Below are 12,408 nucleotides of genomic sequence, written 5' to 3'. Positions count from 1 at the left end.
AAGCCCAAGAGGCTCAGTGGTTTAGACCACAGCGCCACCTGCATCCCACAAGGGGGTCAGGTGCACAACAAGTTAGATTGCTGAGATGCTTGCCCATCCTTTCCCTACACCTTTCTGATTCCACCTACTCAATTGGGCAAGGGCTGGCTCAGCACCTGAACAGAAATTTGTTAGAAGCTCCATATGAGCAATTCTGTGCTTTGTACAGAAAAGACAGGCTGTAAACAAAGGCTAGGATCTAAAGGACCATGCAGATCGTTCTGTATGCCCAAAGGGCCTTTTAACCCGTGTTTCTCAAACAGCCTGAGGTAGCTTGCCTGGCGGAGTGGAACCACAACAACAGCCAGCCAGCAGTGGCATCGCTGCCTTTAACAGGAGGAGCGAGATGGTGGCAAATTTGGGACTGTGCCAGCACACCAGCAGAGCCAATCTCCCACTGGCGCACCTGCACAGTGCCCAGCCTCGCTGCCACCTTGCCATCCCCCTGTAAGTGGCAGTGATGTCCCAGCAGGCGAGCTGCTCCTGCAAACATGCCACATGTCCGCTGCATTTTGAAATGATCGAAACAGATTGCCATGTGACGTGAGGAATCTGCTGTAATAATCCTGTGCTGGACACATGGTGGGGTGACGGGAAGTCGATAGAAATCCAAGAAGAATGTATTGTAATGTAATAAGTCTTACCTATTTATTTTTTCACTTTTTTTGTCTTTATGGATAATTCTTCTGTATGCTTTTATTTCTTGTTTTGTTTAAACAAAACATTGATAAAAAAATTTAAAAAAATATTGAATCATGTGCTGCATCAATCCAGGGCTCATCCAGATTTGTCCTTGCCCACTGTTTTCCTTGGGGAAACCTAATTTTTACTGCTGAATTGGAGCAAATGACAATCAGGGTTTTTAGCAGATTGACGTTTGCTCTGATTTATCACTAAAGAGCAGGTTTTCCTGGGGAAAACCACTCACACCCATGCCTAGAAAGTGTGGAACAAGGAAAAAAAAACTACTTGGACCCATGCTTTTTATGCACGGGACAAGTGCAAGTCTTGATGACCCCCTACTCAGTAATGGCATGCAGAAATCTAGTCTAAGCCTAAATCTGTCTCATTGCTAGATGAATATGAGCTTCTGAACTAAAATGGTAATCAGTAACTAAGCGTAAGTGCTGTGCTGTTCCAGACTTCTCTCCTAGACATCTAATTTGCTGAATTAGGGCATATAATAGAAATGCAGAAGCCCAATGATCTTTGAAGTCCCAGAGTTGTGCAACTCTTCACTAATTAATTACAGCACATTAGCTAAATGTCAGGTGTCATCTCATCTGCAAATATATGAAAACTTCCATGTTATCCTATGCTTCTGGAAGAAAAGGCACAAGTACTAACGAGAATGTGCCGACACATCAGTCATTCTCAAGAGCAACTGCAGGGAGCTGTGAATGTACATATGTACATGGAAATGCAACATGTCACCCTGGGAATGAACTGTGTTGGGAAATCTGTCACAAACATCTCCCGAAGATCACAAAATTCGGAGAAGTGGCGATTCTGAAGGATAGAGTTGGAGGATGGATGGCGGCTAACAGATTGAGGTTGAATCCTGACAAGTCAGAAGTACTCTTTTTGGGGAACAGGAGGCGGGCAGGTGTGGAGGTTTCCCTGGTCCTGAATGGGGTAACTGGGCCCCTGAAGGACCAGGTGCGCAGCCTGGGAGTCATTTTGGACTCACAGCTGTCCATGGAGGCACAGGTCAAATCTGTGTCCAGGGCAGCTGTTTACCAGCTCCATCTGGTACGTAGGCTGAGACCCTATCAGCCTGCGGACTGCCTCACCAGAGTGGTGCATGATCTGGTTATCTCCCGCTTGGACTACTGCAATGCGCTCTACGTGGGGCTACCTTTGAAGGTGACCCAGAAACTACAACTAATCCAGAATGCAGCAGCTAGACTGGTGACTGGGAGCGGCTGGCGAGACCATGTAACACCGATCTTGAAAGACCTACATTGGCTCCTGGTATGTTTCTGAGCACAATTCAAAGTGTTGGTGCTGACCTTTAAAGCCCTAAACGGCCTCGGTCCAGTATATCTGAAGGAGCGTCTCCACCCCCATCGTTCTACCCGGACACTGAGGTCCACCACCGATGGCCTTCTGGCGGTTCCCTCACTGTGAGAAGCCAAGTTACAGGGAACCAGGCAGAGGGCCTTCTCGGTAGTGGCGCCCTCCCTGTGGAACGCCATACCACCAGATGTCAAAGAGAACAACAACTACCAGACTTGTAGAAGACATCTGAAGGCAGCCCTGTTTAGGGAAGCTTTTAATGTTTGATGTATTACAGTATTTTAATATTTTTTTTGGAAGCCGCACAGAGTGGCTGGGGAAGCCCAGCCAGATGGGCGGGGTATAAATAATAAATTATTATTATTATAGTTGCATTTCAGTTTATGAACGAGGTCCGTTTGCATCAAAATGTGAGCAGAACCACAATTTCCCTTTCCTTACTTTGGACACAATCCAGCCAAAGTGAAGCATCAAAAATAATTCCACTGAGAGAGTTGAGCATTTGCACAAACCTTTTGGCCAGAAATTAATGTGCCCATGTGCCTGAACAGCGCTTAACTTTGGCTGAGAGAAGCCTGGTTCTTCACTCGTTCTCTAAGACAGCAAAGGTCATTGTGCAGAAGAACTTTCATCATGCCAATAATGTCACATTAGACATGCGCTCTCCACATGGGTGCCCAATTGTGCAACCATTTCATGCACTTGATCTTCCGCCTCCTCCTTTTTCTTTTTAGAAAGGAAGAATCGTGAGAACTGGGAGTTTGCTTGGAGCACCTTCATCACCATTTTGAAACTGCACTCATTTAAGTCCAGTTGCCACAGCAACTGCAATCTTGAAAGAAAGAAAATGCTCCAAAAGTGCATTATTTTAAAATGTGTTTTCCATAAAATACGCACGCCATCCAAAATACATACTTTCAGATACATTTTTTTAAAAAATTAAAAAACCAAGAACGATACGGCAAAATTTGGTGACTTGCACAAACCAAAGAATAATTACATTCTGATCAGCTTATTAGAACAGGGAGTGAAAATCAGGTTGTTTCATTTGAAGATGTGGACCAAGCAAACTGGCAAAAGATTGAATTGGATCAGAGATGCTACGAGGAAAGTTTGTAAATTCCCAACAAGGAAAAGGATTAGATGTGCTTCGTACCTGTTAAACCAATCATCTGTATAGCGAGGGTACGGATAGGGGTCATTGCTGCTGAAATCATAGCTGGCTTGAGCATTCTGGAAAACACAAAAAGTAGGACAAATAAGCATTAATAGATATATAGAGAAATTAATGCGCATCAGCCATTTTTTATTCATTTATTATCTATTCCTTTAAATTTATATCCCACACTTCCTTCGGACAAAAAAGGCCAGAGTGCCAAACACATCTGTCAGGGAAAAATACAATTAATGTGTTTTTTAAAAAATAATAATAATAAATAAATAAATAAATAAACATATTTGAAACAGAAATTTCTGGAACAACAATGGGATATCAGCTCTGTGCAAGCCATGATGGATAACAGCAACAACTGGGGGAAAGAAAGACATATTATCTTACAAGTACAGGAAGAAACACTACAGACAGAACAATTGCCACACACAGGAAGAACAAAGATATAGTTTGAGTTCCTCACTTGTAGCTTTAATGTGTCAACATGAATAGAAGTTATTAATATTGCATGTGTTGTATAAAGGATTATTATTATGACTGGATGTACCCTTGAAGGTGACCCGAAAACTACAACTAATCCAGACTGCGGCAGCTAGACTGGTGACAGGGAGTGGCCACCAAGACCATATAACACCAGTCCTGAAAGACCTACATTGGCTCCCAGTACGTTTCCGAGCACAATTTCAAGTGCTGGTGCTGACCTTTAAAGCACTAAACAGCCTCAGCCCTGAAGGAGCGTTTCTACCCCCATCGTTCAGCCCAGACACTGAGGTCCAGCTCCGAGGGCCTTCTGGCAGTTCCCTTCCTGTGAGAAGCGAAGTTACAGGGAACCAAGCAGAGGGCCTTCTCAGTGGTAGCGCCCACTCTGTGGAACCCCCTCCCATCGGATGTCAAGGAAATAAACAACTATCTGACTTTTAGAAGACATCTGTAGGCAGCCCTGTTTAGGGAAGTTTTTAATGTTTGATGTTTTATCGTGTTCTGTTGGGAGCCGCCCAGAGTGGCTGGGGAAACCTAGCCAGATGGGCAGGGTATAAATAAATTAGTAGTAGTAGTAGTAGTAGTAGTAGTAGTAGTAGTAGTAGGTCCAGGGATCAATCTCCGCCATCTCTGTCTGAGATCCTGGACAGTTGCTGCTAGTCTGAGCAGACAATACTAATCTCAACGTACAAGCAGTCTGATCTGCTTTAAGGCAGCTTCCAATTAGACAGAAAAGATTAGATAGAAACAATATCCTTCTGCTGTTTAAATATGTCTGAAGTGCAGACCAGAGTAGCTGTCTTTCAGACCTGCTGCCTTCTTTTGCCTGGGGCAGGGAAGGATGCCAATCTTTGCCTCCTCCTTTTGCACTGTTCTTGAGAAAGCGTGTTCTCCTTCATGGAGAGCACGTGTTGTGGTGGGGTCTGCTGAGCCACCCCTCTGTTACCAGGCAGGGTCTCTAAAGATGGCCTGGGGCAGCGATTGGTTCACTGGGTTGCTGGGGTAAAAGTTATGTTGCAATTTGATTGGCTGGGCCATTTGGTTTTTGCCTACTGCGTAGCAAATCGTCACAACTTGTAAGGTTGTGGTTAGGCATTGGTTATAAATTGGTGGAGGAGGGGTTAGGATAGGCTGGGCCTGCCCCTCCATGGTTGCGGCGGAAAGGGAATTCCGTTAAAGGAATCCTGGGGGTTGCCATCTTTTCGTCCAATCCCTGGAATGGGACTAGGGCCGGCAAGCCTTCGGGGAGCATGCGGATGAGAATTGAGGGTCTGTGACTCAGCTCCATTTCTTCCCGACTTGTTTTCCCACACTGGCTTTCGGTGGTGCCCAGAAGTCAGTTCTGTCCCCAGGAGGGGGGACAGATAGTCTTAACCAATGCCTAAACAACCACTCACGGTTTTGTATTTAAATAAAGTTGTGGCCAAAATTATGCCAAAAACCTTAAACAAAAGTTAAGTGTGCGTTGTGAGTTATTTGGGGGGGGGGTGGCTTGGGGACCTCGACACACAAGCAACCTTGCCAAAAGAAGATCAGAGCTTCTCCTACCCTTTTATGAAAATATTGTGCCATGGTGTGACCAGTAAGCCCAGCTGCTTCTCCACTGTGGCAGTAATGACACAGACAAAACAAATGACCAAATGTGGATAATTAAATTTATACATCTGCTTTCTCCAGCGGGAGAAGTGTTTCTGAATAAAGAATTAAAAGAAACCCATGTATTATTCATAGGAAGGATTTGAGCAGATTTGAGAGGAAATTAAATCCAGCCTCTAATTCACCGAAATATCTTTCTCTTAACAAATAACAGATTTTCACCAAATGCCAGACTCCTTGCCTAACACATCACCTTCAGCTGTACCTCTTCCAAGATGTACCATTATTTCTGTCAATTATAAGAGCTCCCTTTGCATCACCCTCCACATTTGATGCAAGTGGTGGGAAAACTGTGGCTACCCCAGATGTTGCTGGACCTCAACTCCCATCACTCCCAGCCAGCATGTCCAATGGTCTGAGATGATGGGGCAACATCTGGAGGATCTGGAATGGGGCAAGGGTAGGGTGGAACAGCAGCAAGGGGAGGGTTATGTGATTACACTGGCAGGAATATCAGACTGGCTTCACGAGTGTGCCTTCACAAGTGACCGCCCCCTTCCACCATATAGGTAAAGCCCAGTGACCCCAATGTCAAAAGGACAATTGTCAGGGCTGCCGCCCAGTCCCAGCTCACATAGGACCAAGTCAGCCAGCGTTCAGTTTCAAAGAGTCTTTATTGGATTACAGGTTCCATTTCCAAACTGCAACGTGCAGCCCTACTTCTTCTAGGTCAGAACGACGAAGACCCGTCTGAGTCTCCGCCTCTAGCGCACCAGCTTAATACCCTAGCCTTGCTCCACCTCCTGCGCCTTTCCTTCCGTCTCTGGGTCCTCCTGCCCCCCTGGGTCTCTCCCTTCCTACTCTCTTCTGACGCGGACCCCCCTGACCCTTCCGCCTCCTTGCGGCGGGCTTTGGGACCCGGTTCACTCTCTGGGCTGCTGACTGCGCCAGCTTCCGTTACATTTGAACTTGGCGCGCGCGCCCAACTCTCCACTTTCCTCTTGATCGTTTCCTCGCTCCCCGAGGTGGGCGTGACTACTCCTGACTCATGCCCTCCCTCCTTCTGAAAGTCTCCGGAGCCCGATATCTGGTCCCCTTTCTCCCCGCTGCTCCCGGCTGGGAACGTGGGTCCCGATCTCCAACTGCTGCTTTCTGATCCCTCTCTGGACCCTTCTTCCTGGGGTGTCCCCCTGCTCTCCCCCCTTGCTCTGGCTGCTGGCGCTCCCTTCTGGGAATCCTCGGACTCGCTAGACAGGCTCGGTGATCTCGGGTTGTCATCCCCACTCATCCTTCCTTCGTATTCCTCCCCCTCGCTCTCTGTCTCCTCCCTTCTCTGCGTCTCTGCTCCTGAACCCCTGACATCCATCCCCCCCTCGAAGCCCCCCCTTCCCCCCTCCCCGCTTTCAAGGGTGGTTGGTGGGTGCTCCGTCATCACGGGAGTGAATGTCGGATACAGTTCGCTCCCCGTTGCTGGCCGCCAACTGAAGACCTCCGAGTCTTCCTCCCCGCGTTCGTCAACGGTGGTCTCCTCCGCCTCCATTTCGGTGCCGCCGTGCTCGAAACCAAGGTCCTCCCCGCAAACGTCCATGTCCGTCTCTGCATCTGTCGCTGGACCTGGTGTCTCCTGCCACTTCCGGCGCCACTGCTCCTCTGGCCGATCGTCCCACCAATACGAGTTGTCGGACGCCGAACCCTCCGGTGACCCCTCTGGGGAACGTGTGCGCGGTGCGGGTTCCCCTTCCGAGTCGAAGCCATGGAACGTGCTGGAGGAAAGCGTGGGCGTGAACAACCAGTCGTCGAAGAAGCCCGCTGGCATAGGTCTGTGTGGGAAAAGGGCATGAAACTCATCCTTGAGCAGGGGTTCCTCCAAGGCGTAGTCCGGCACCCAGCTATTAGTACTGGCCCGGGTGCCCTCCCTTGCTAGTAGATATTCTACTCCGTCTTCCCCCCATCTGGAGTCCAAAATCTCCGTGACTTCGTTGATGGGGTCCTGCTGTGGCAATCTTCCCACCTCCGTCCGCTCCGGAGACTGACTCGGTGCCGTTCCTGGTTCCTGGAACCTGTGCGGTGCCCTGTAGGGAGTGAGCACCGACCTGTGGAACACCGGATGCATCCTGGAACCCTCTGGTAGCACCAGCCGGAAAGCCACCGGGTTGATCTGCGCTTCGACTCGGTATGGACCAAGTTGCTTGTGCCCTAGCTTCCTCTTGGCTAACGATCGGGTCGGCACCGCGTGGGCTGCCAACCAGACCCAGTCTCCCACTCGGATCTCCTCACCAACTCGCCTGTGCTTGTCAGCCTGGACCTTGTATGCGTGCTTCGCCAGCTCCAACTGCCGTCTGAGTTGATCGTGGACCTCTTGCAACTCAGATGCGAAAGCGTCCGCCGTCTGTGGTTCCCCTTCCCCCACTCAGTCCAGTCCCGGGAAGGTTCTGGGATTCCTCCCATTGTTGGCGAAGAACGGCGTCACCCCTGTGGATACGTGTTTCGTGTTGTTGTAGGCGAATTCGGCGAGCGGCAGGTAATCCACCCACGTCGCAGGCTGTTGATTGGCATAGCATCTCAGGTACTGCTGCATGATGGCATTGACCCTCTCCGCTTGCCCGTTGGTCTGCGGGTGCCTTGCCGATGTCAGGTTGATCTTGACGTTCAGGAAGCCCATCAGCTTTTGCCAGAAATTCGAGATGAACTGGCGTCCGCGGTCGGACAGTATAGACCGCGGCAGCCCGTGCACTTTGAACACGTGATCTATGAACAATTTGGCTGTTTGTTCTGCCGTGGCCACCTTCGCACACGGTATGAAATGTGCCATCTTGGTGAACAAGTCCACCACCACTAGTACAGCTGTCTTGCCTCTCGAGCTGGGTAGATCCGTGACAAAGTCCAGGGCCACTCTCTCCCATGGTTCAAACGGCGTTTGCAGCGGTTCCAGCAGTCCCGCCGGTGGTTTGTGCACCGGCTTGGCCCTCTGGCAGGTGTCGCACCTCGCGACGTAGTCCGCGACTTCCCCCCTCAGTCTGGGCCACCAAAAGTCTCTTGCGACCAATTCCACCGTTTTTTCTGTGCCAAAGTGCCCGGCCGTGGGTGCGTCGTGCAGCTGCTGCAGTACCCGGGCGCGAAGTTCGTCTCCCGGCACGTAGACGGCTCCTTTACGTAAGAGCAAGCCGTCTCGTATCTGGAACTCGTCGCCCTTCGCCGTGCCCTTGTGCACCTCTGCCATCTTCGCCTGCGCGAATGAGTCGTCCGTCAACGCCCGTCGCACCGCGTCCAGGTCTACTGTGGCTGAAGCGCACGCCCACGCTGTTGGCGCGAAGATGTGCATGGTCGCCGCTGGCGTCGCCTCTTCGAGGTACTGCGGTTTTCGGGACAGGGCATCCGCCATGATGTTGGTGTCGCCCGGGACGTACTCAATTCGGAAATTGAAGTCAGCAAAGAACTCCGCCCAACGGATTTGCCTCTGGTTCAGGAACCGAGCCGTGCGCCAGTGCTCCAGATTCTTGTGGTCCGTGCAGACCTGCACCGTGTGCTTGGCGCCGATCAGGAAGTGCCTCCACGCCTTGAAAGCTGCATGAATGGCAAGCAGCTCCCTATCCCAGATGGTGTAGTTCTGCTCCGACTTGCTGAGCTTTCTGGAGTAGAATGCCCCCGGCCTCCAGACCCCCTGCGGGTCCTCCTGCAGCAGTACCGCTCCCACTGCTCTATCGGACGCGTCTGTCTCCACCCTCAGCGGTCTGCTGGGGTCGATATGCAGCAGTTGCTCTTCCGACGCGAAGAGACGCTTGAGTGTCTGAAAGGACCGCTCCGCCTGCTCCGTCCAGATGAATTTCTTTTTCTTGGAGCTTAGCGTGTCCGTAATAGCTGCCGTCTGCATCGCGAACCCCTTGATAAACTTGCGATAGAAATTGGCGAATCCGACAAACCTCTGGACCTCTTTCCGGTTGCGCGGGCTCTTCCAATCCAACACCGCACGAACCTTGGCGCTGTCCATGGCTAGCCCCTTGTCCGACAGCTTGTAACCCAAGAAATCCACCTCCGTCGTGTCGAACTGGCACTTCTCCAGTTTGGCGTACAGTCTATGCTGCTGCAGCCTCTTCAGCACCTCCCGAACGTCCTGGTCGTGTGCTTGCTGCGAGTTAGAGAATATCAGGATGTCATCCAGAAAGCAGACGCACTTCTTGTAGAGGAGTCCCGCCAACACGTGATGCATAAAAGCTTGAAAACAGTGAGAACCGTTTTGCAAACCAAACGGCATCACTCTGTATTCGTAGGTGCCCAGAGGCGTGAACATGGCTGTCTTCCACTCATCGCCCTCCCTCATGCGGATGAGATTGTACGCTCCTCGCAGGTCCAACTTGGTGAACACGCGTCCCTTGCGCACCGTCGCCAGCAGGTCGTCAATCCTGGGCATAGGGAAATCGGAGGGCTTGGTCATTCTGTTTAAGAGGCGGTAATCCACGACCAATCTTTTTTGGGGCGTGTCCTTTTTCTTCACGAAGAAAACAGGACTGCCCCCTACTGCGCTGGACTCCCGGATGAAACCGCGCTGCAAATTGTGATCGATGAACTGTTTGAGTTCCTGTAGTTCGTCCTCAGACATGGAATATAGCTTCCCCTTCGGCAGTGTCGCCCCTGGCAGGAGGTCAATCTTGCAGTCATATTGCCTGTGCGGTGGTAGCTTGTCTGCCTCTTTCTCGCAGAAGACCTCCAGAAAGTCCGCGTATTTGTGGGGAACTGCTTGCAACGTTCCCAACTGCAGGTGTGAGTCCTCCTCCTCCCCCTCCTGCCTGGGCAGGATGCAGTGTTCTGCGCAGTAAGAGGAGCCGAAGATCAGCTGTCTCTGGTACCAAGCCAGCGTTGGACTGTGCCTGTCCAGCCAACTCATGCCCAACACAATGGGCGTGTCCGACAGTCGGGTGACATTAAAACTGATGACTTCCCTGTGGTTACCAAGTTGCATCACCATTGGTGGCGTCTGCTTCACCACCTGCCCCCCTAGCAACTCTCTGCCATCCACTGTGACGACTTGCAGGGGCAGAGTGGCAGGCAGCAGCTTTATAGCGTGCTGCTCCACAAAATCCTGTGCTATAAAGTCTGCGTTGCTTCCAGAATCCACAGAAAGCGGCACTTCGATGGTGACTCCATTGGGTAGCTGGAGAGACGCTGTGAGTTGCACTACTGGTTTGGGTGGGAGGGGGTCCGTGGGTTGCAATATCGCTGGGGACTGCTTCACTGATGCGTCTGGCTGGGCCCCAGTGCCTCTGTCTCCAGCCAGACATCGTCGTTTCCCTGCTGGGCTTCGCTGCATTGCGTGGCCACTTTCACCGTTGCGGAGGCTGCAGTGTGCTTGGAGCTCCTCTGGGGACACTCTTTCGCCAAGTGTTGAGGGCTCTCGCATATGTAACACTTCCTGGTCCCTCTAGGAGGTTTAGTCTTGACTGCTGTCGGTGCAGAGGCTCTGCTAGCTGACTGAGCCCTGGCGCCTCCCACTTCCATAGGTTCCACTCCCCCTCCTGGCGGAGGTGTGGATTGCGCACGCGCTGCTTCCCTTGGAACGAAAGAGAAACTTCTCGCTGCTTCGCGCCCTCCACGTCCTTCATCTCTGCACCATGGACGTTCTTCCAGCCTCACCCCCACAGTCAGCGCCCTTTGGACCACCTCCTGCGTGCTTCGGGGCCTCTCCCCCCTCGCAATTTCATCCTTCACAGCAGAGCTGAGACCCTCCCAGAACAGGTCCCTGACTGGGGGCGAGTCCCTGACTGGGGGCGAGTCCCATTCCAATGCACTGACCAGCGCAAAAAAGCGGGCGTGGTACTGCCGGACGCTCGCCCTCCCTTGTTTCAGTCCATGAATCTCCCGTCGGGCAAGATCCACATCAATGGTAGACAAAAAACATGCATCCATCGCTTTGATAAAGGCATCTGCACTCTGAAGCGCCGGATCTTTATCCCTCCACAAATTGCGCAGCCACGCTTTCGCATCCCCATGCAAATGGGACAGTATAAACCCCACTTTCTCTTCCTCATCTCTAAAGTCTTTTGCCAGCAGTTGCAGTGCGCACATCACATCTGCTCGAAAGTTGGGGTACTGTTGTAAATTCCCATCGAAGTGAGCCACCAGCCCTCCTGCTCTCCGTGCCAACCCAACCCCCTCCGGTCTGGGTCCTGGCTGCCCATGCTTAACCCATGCTTCAAACCTGGCGTGGAGATCTCGGTAGGCAGCTGCCGCATCCTCCTCCCTTTTCTTGGATGCCAGTACCTCCGCATTCAATTGGGTAACTGCCTGTTGCAGCGCTGAAACTTTCTCTGCTTCCGTCATCTTTGCCAACCGTCGTGAGCTTGCTCCCACACACCGATCCCCTCCTCCAGCTGCTTCTGTCTCCGCTGCGAGGTATCAGGTGTCAGAAGCTTGAGAGACGGGTCTTACTGTCAGGGCTGCCGCCCAGTCCCAGCTCACATAGGACCAAGTCAGCCAGCGTTCAGTTTCAAAGAGTCTTTATTGGATTACAGGTTCCATTTCCAAACTGCAACGTGCAGCCCTACTTCTTCTAGGTCAGAACGACGAAGACCTGTCTGAGTCTCCGCCTCTAGCGCACCAGCTTAATACCCTAGCCTTGCTCCACCTCCTGCGCCTTTCCTTCCGTCTCTGGGTCCTCCTGCCCCCCTGGGTCTCTCCCTTCCTACTCTCTTCTGACGCGGACCCCCCTGACCCTTCCGCCTCCTTGCGGCGGGCTTTGGGACCCGGTTCACTCTCTGGGCTGCTGACTGCGCCAGCTTCCGTTACATTTGAACTTGGCGCGCGCGCCCAACTCTCCACTTTCCTCTTGATCGTTTCCTCGCTCCCCGAGGTGGGCATGACTACTCCTGACTCATGCCCTCCCTCCTTCTGAAAGTCTCCGGAGCCCGATATCTGGTCCCCTTTCTCCCCGCTGCTCCCGGCTGGGAACGTGGGTCCCGATCTCCAACTGCTGCTTTCTGATCCCTCTCTGGACCCTTCTTCCTGGGGTGTCCCCCTGCTCTCCCCCCTTGCTCTGGCTGCTGGCGCTCCCTTCTGGGAATCCTCGGACTCGCTAGACAGGCTCGGTGATCTCGGGTTGTCATCCCCAC

The 12,408-nt window shown here is 51.9% G+C and overlaps 1 protein-coding gene across 1 annotated transcript in view; it reads right to left on the bottom strand.

The window, feature by feature from the left end:
• PCSK2 (proprotein convertase subtilisin/kexin type 2) overlaps positions 1-12,408 on the bottom strand; it is a 130,704-nt gene that overhangs the window by 26,138 nt on the left and 92,158 nt on the right. The window contains exon 6 of the mRNA XM_083495597.1: positions 3,215-3,291. Coding sequence (XP_083351723.1) covers positions 3,215-3,291 — 77 coding nt within the window. The remainder of the gene's footprint in view (positions 1-3,214; positions 3,292-12,408) is intronic.

This window comes from Podarcis liolepis, assembly GCF_965112155.1.
Source record: "Podarcis liolepis genome assembly, chromosome: 3".
In the NCBI taxonomy this organism is placed as follows: Eukaryota; Metazoa; Chordata; class Lepidosauria; order Squamata; family Lacertidae; genus Podarcis; species Podarcis liolepis.
Note: the sequence above shows the minus strand (reverse complement) of the source record. Positions and strands in the feature narration are given on the sequence as shown.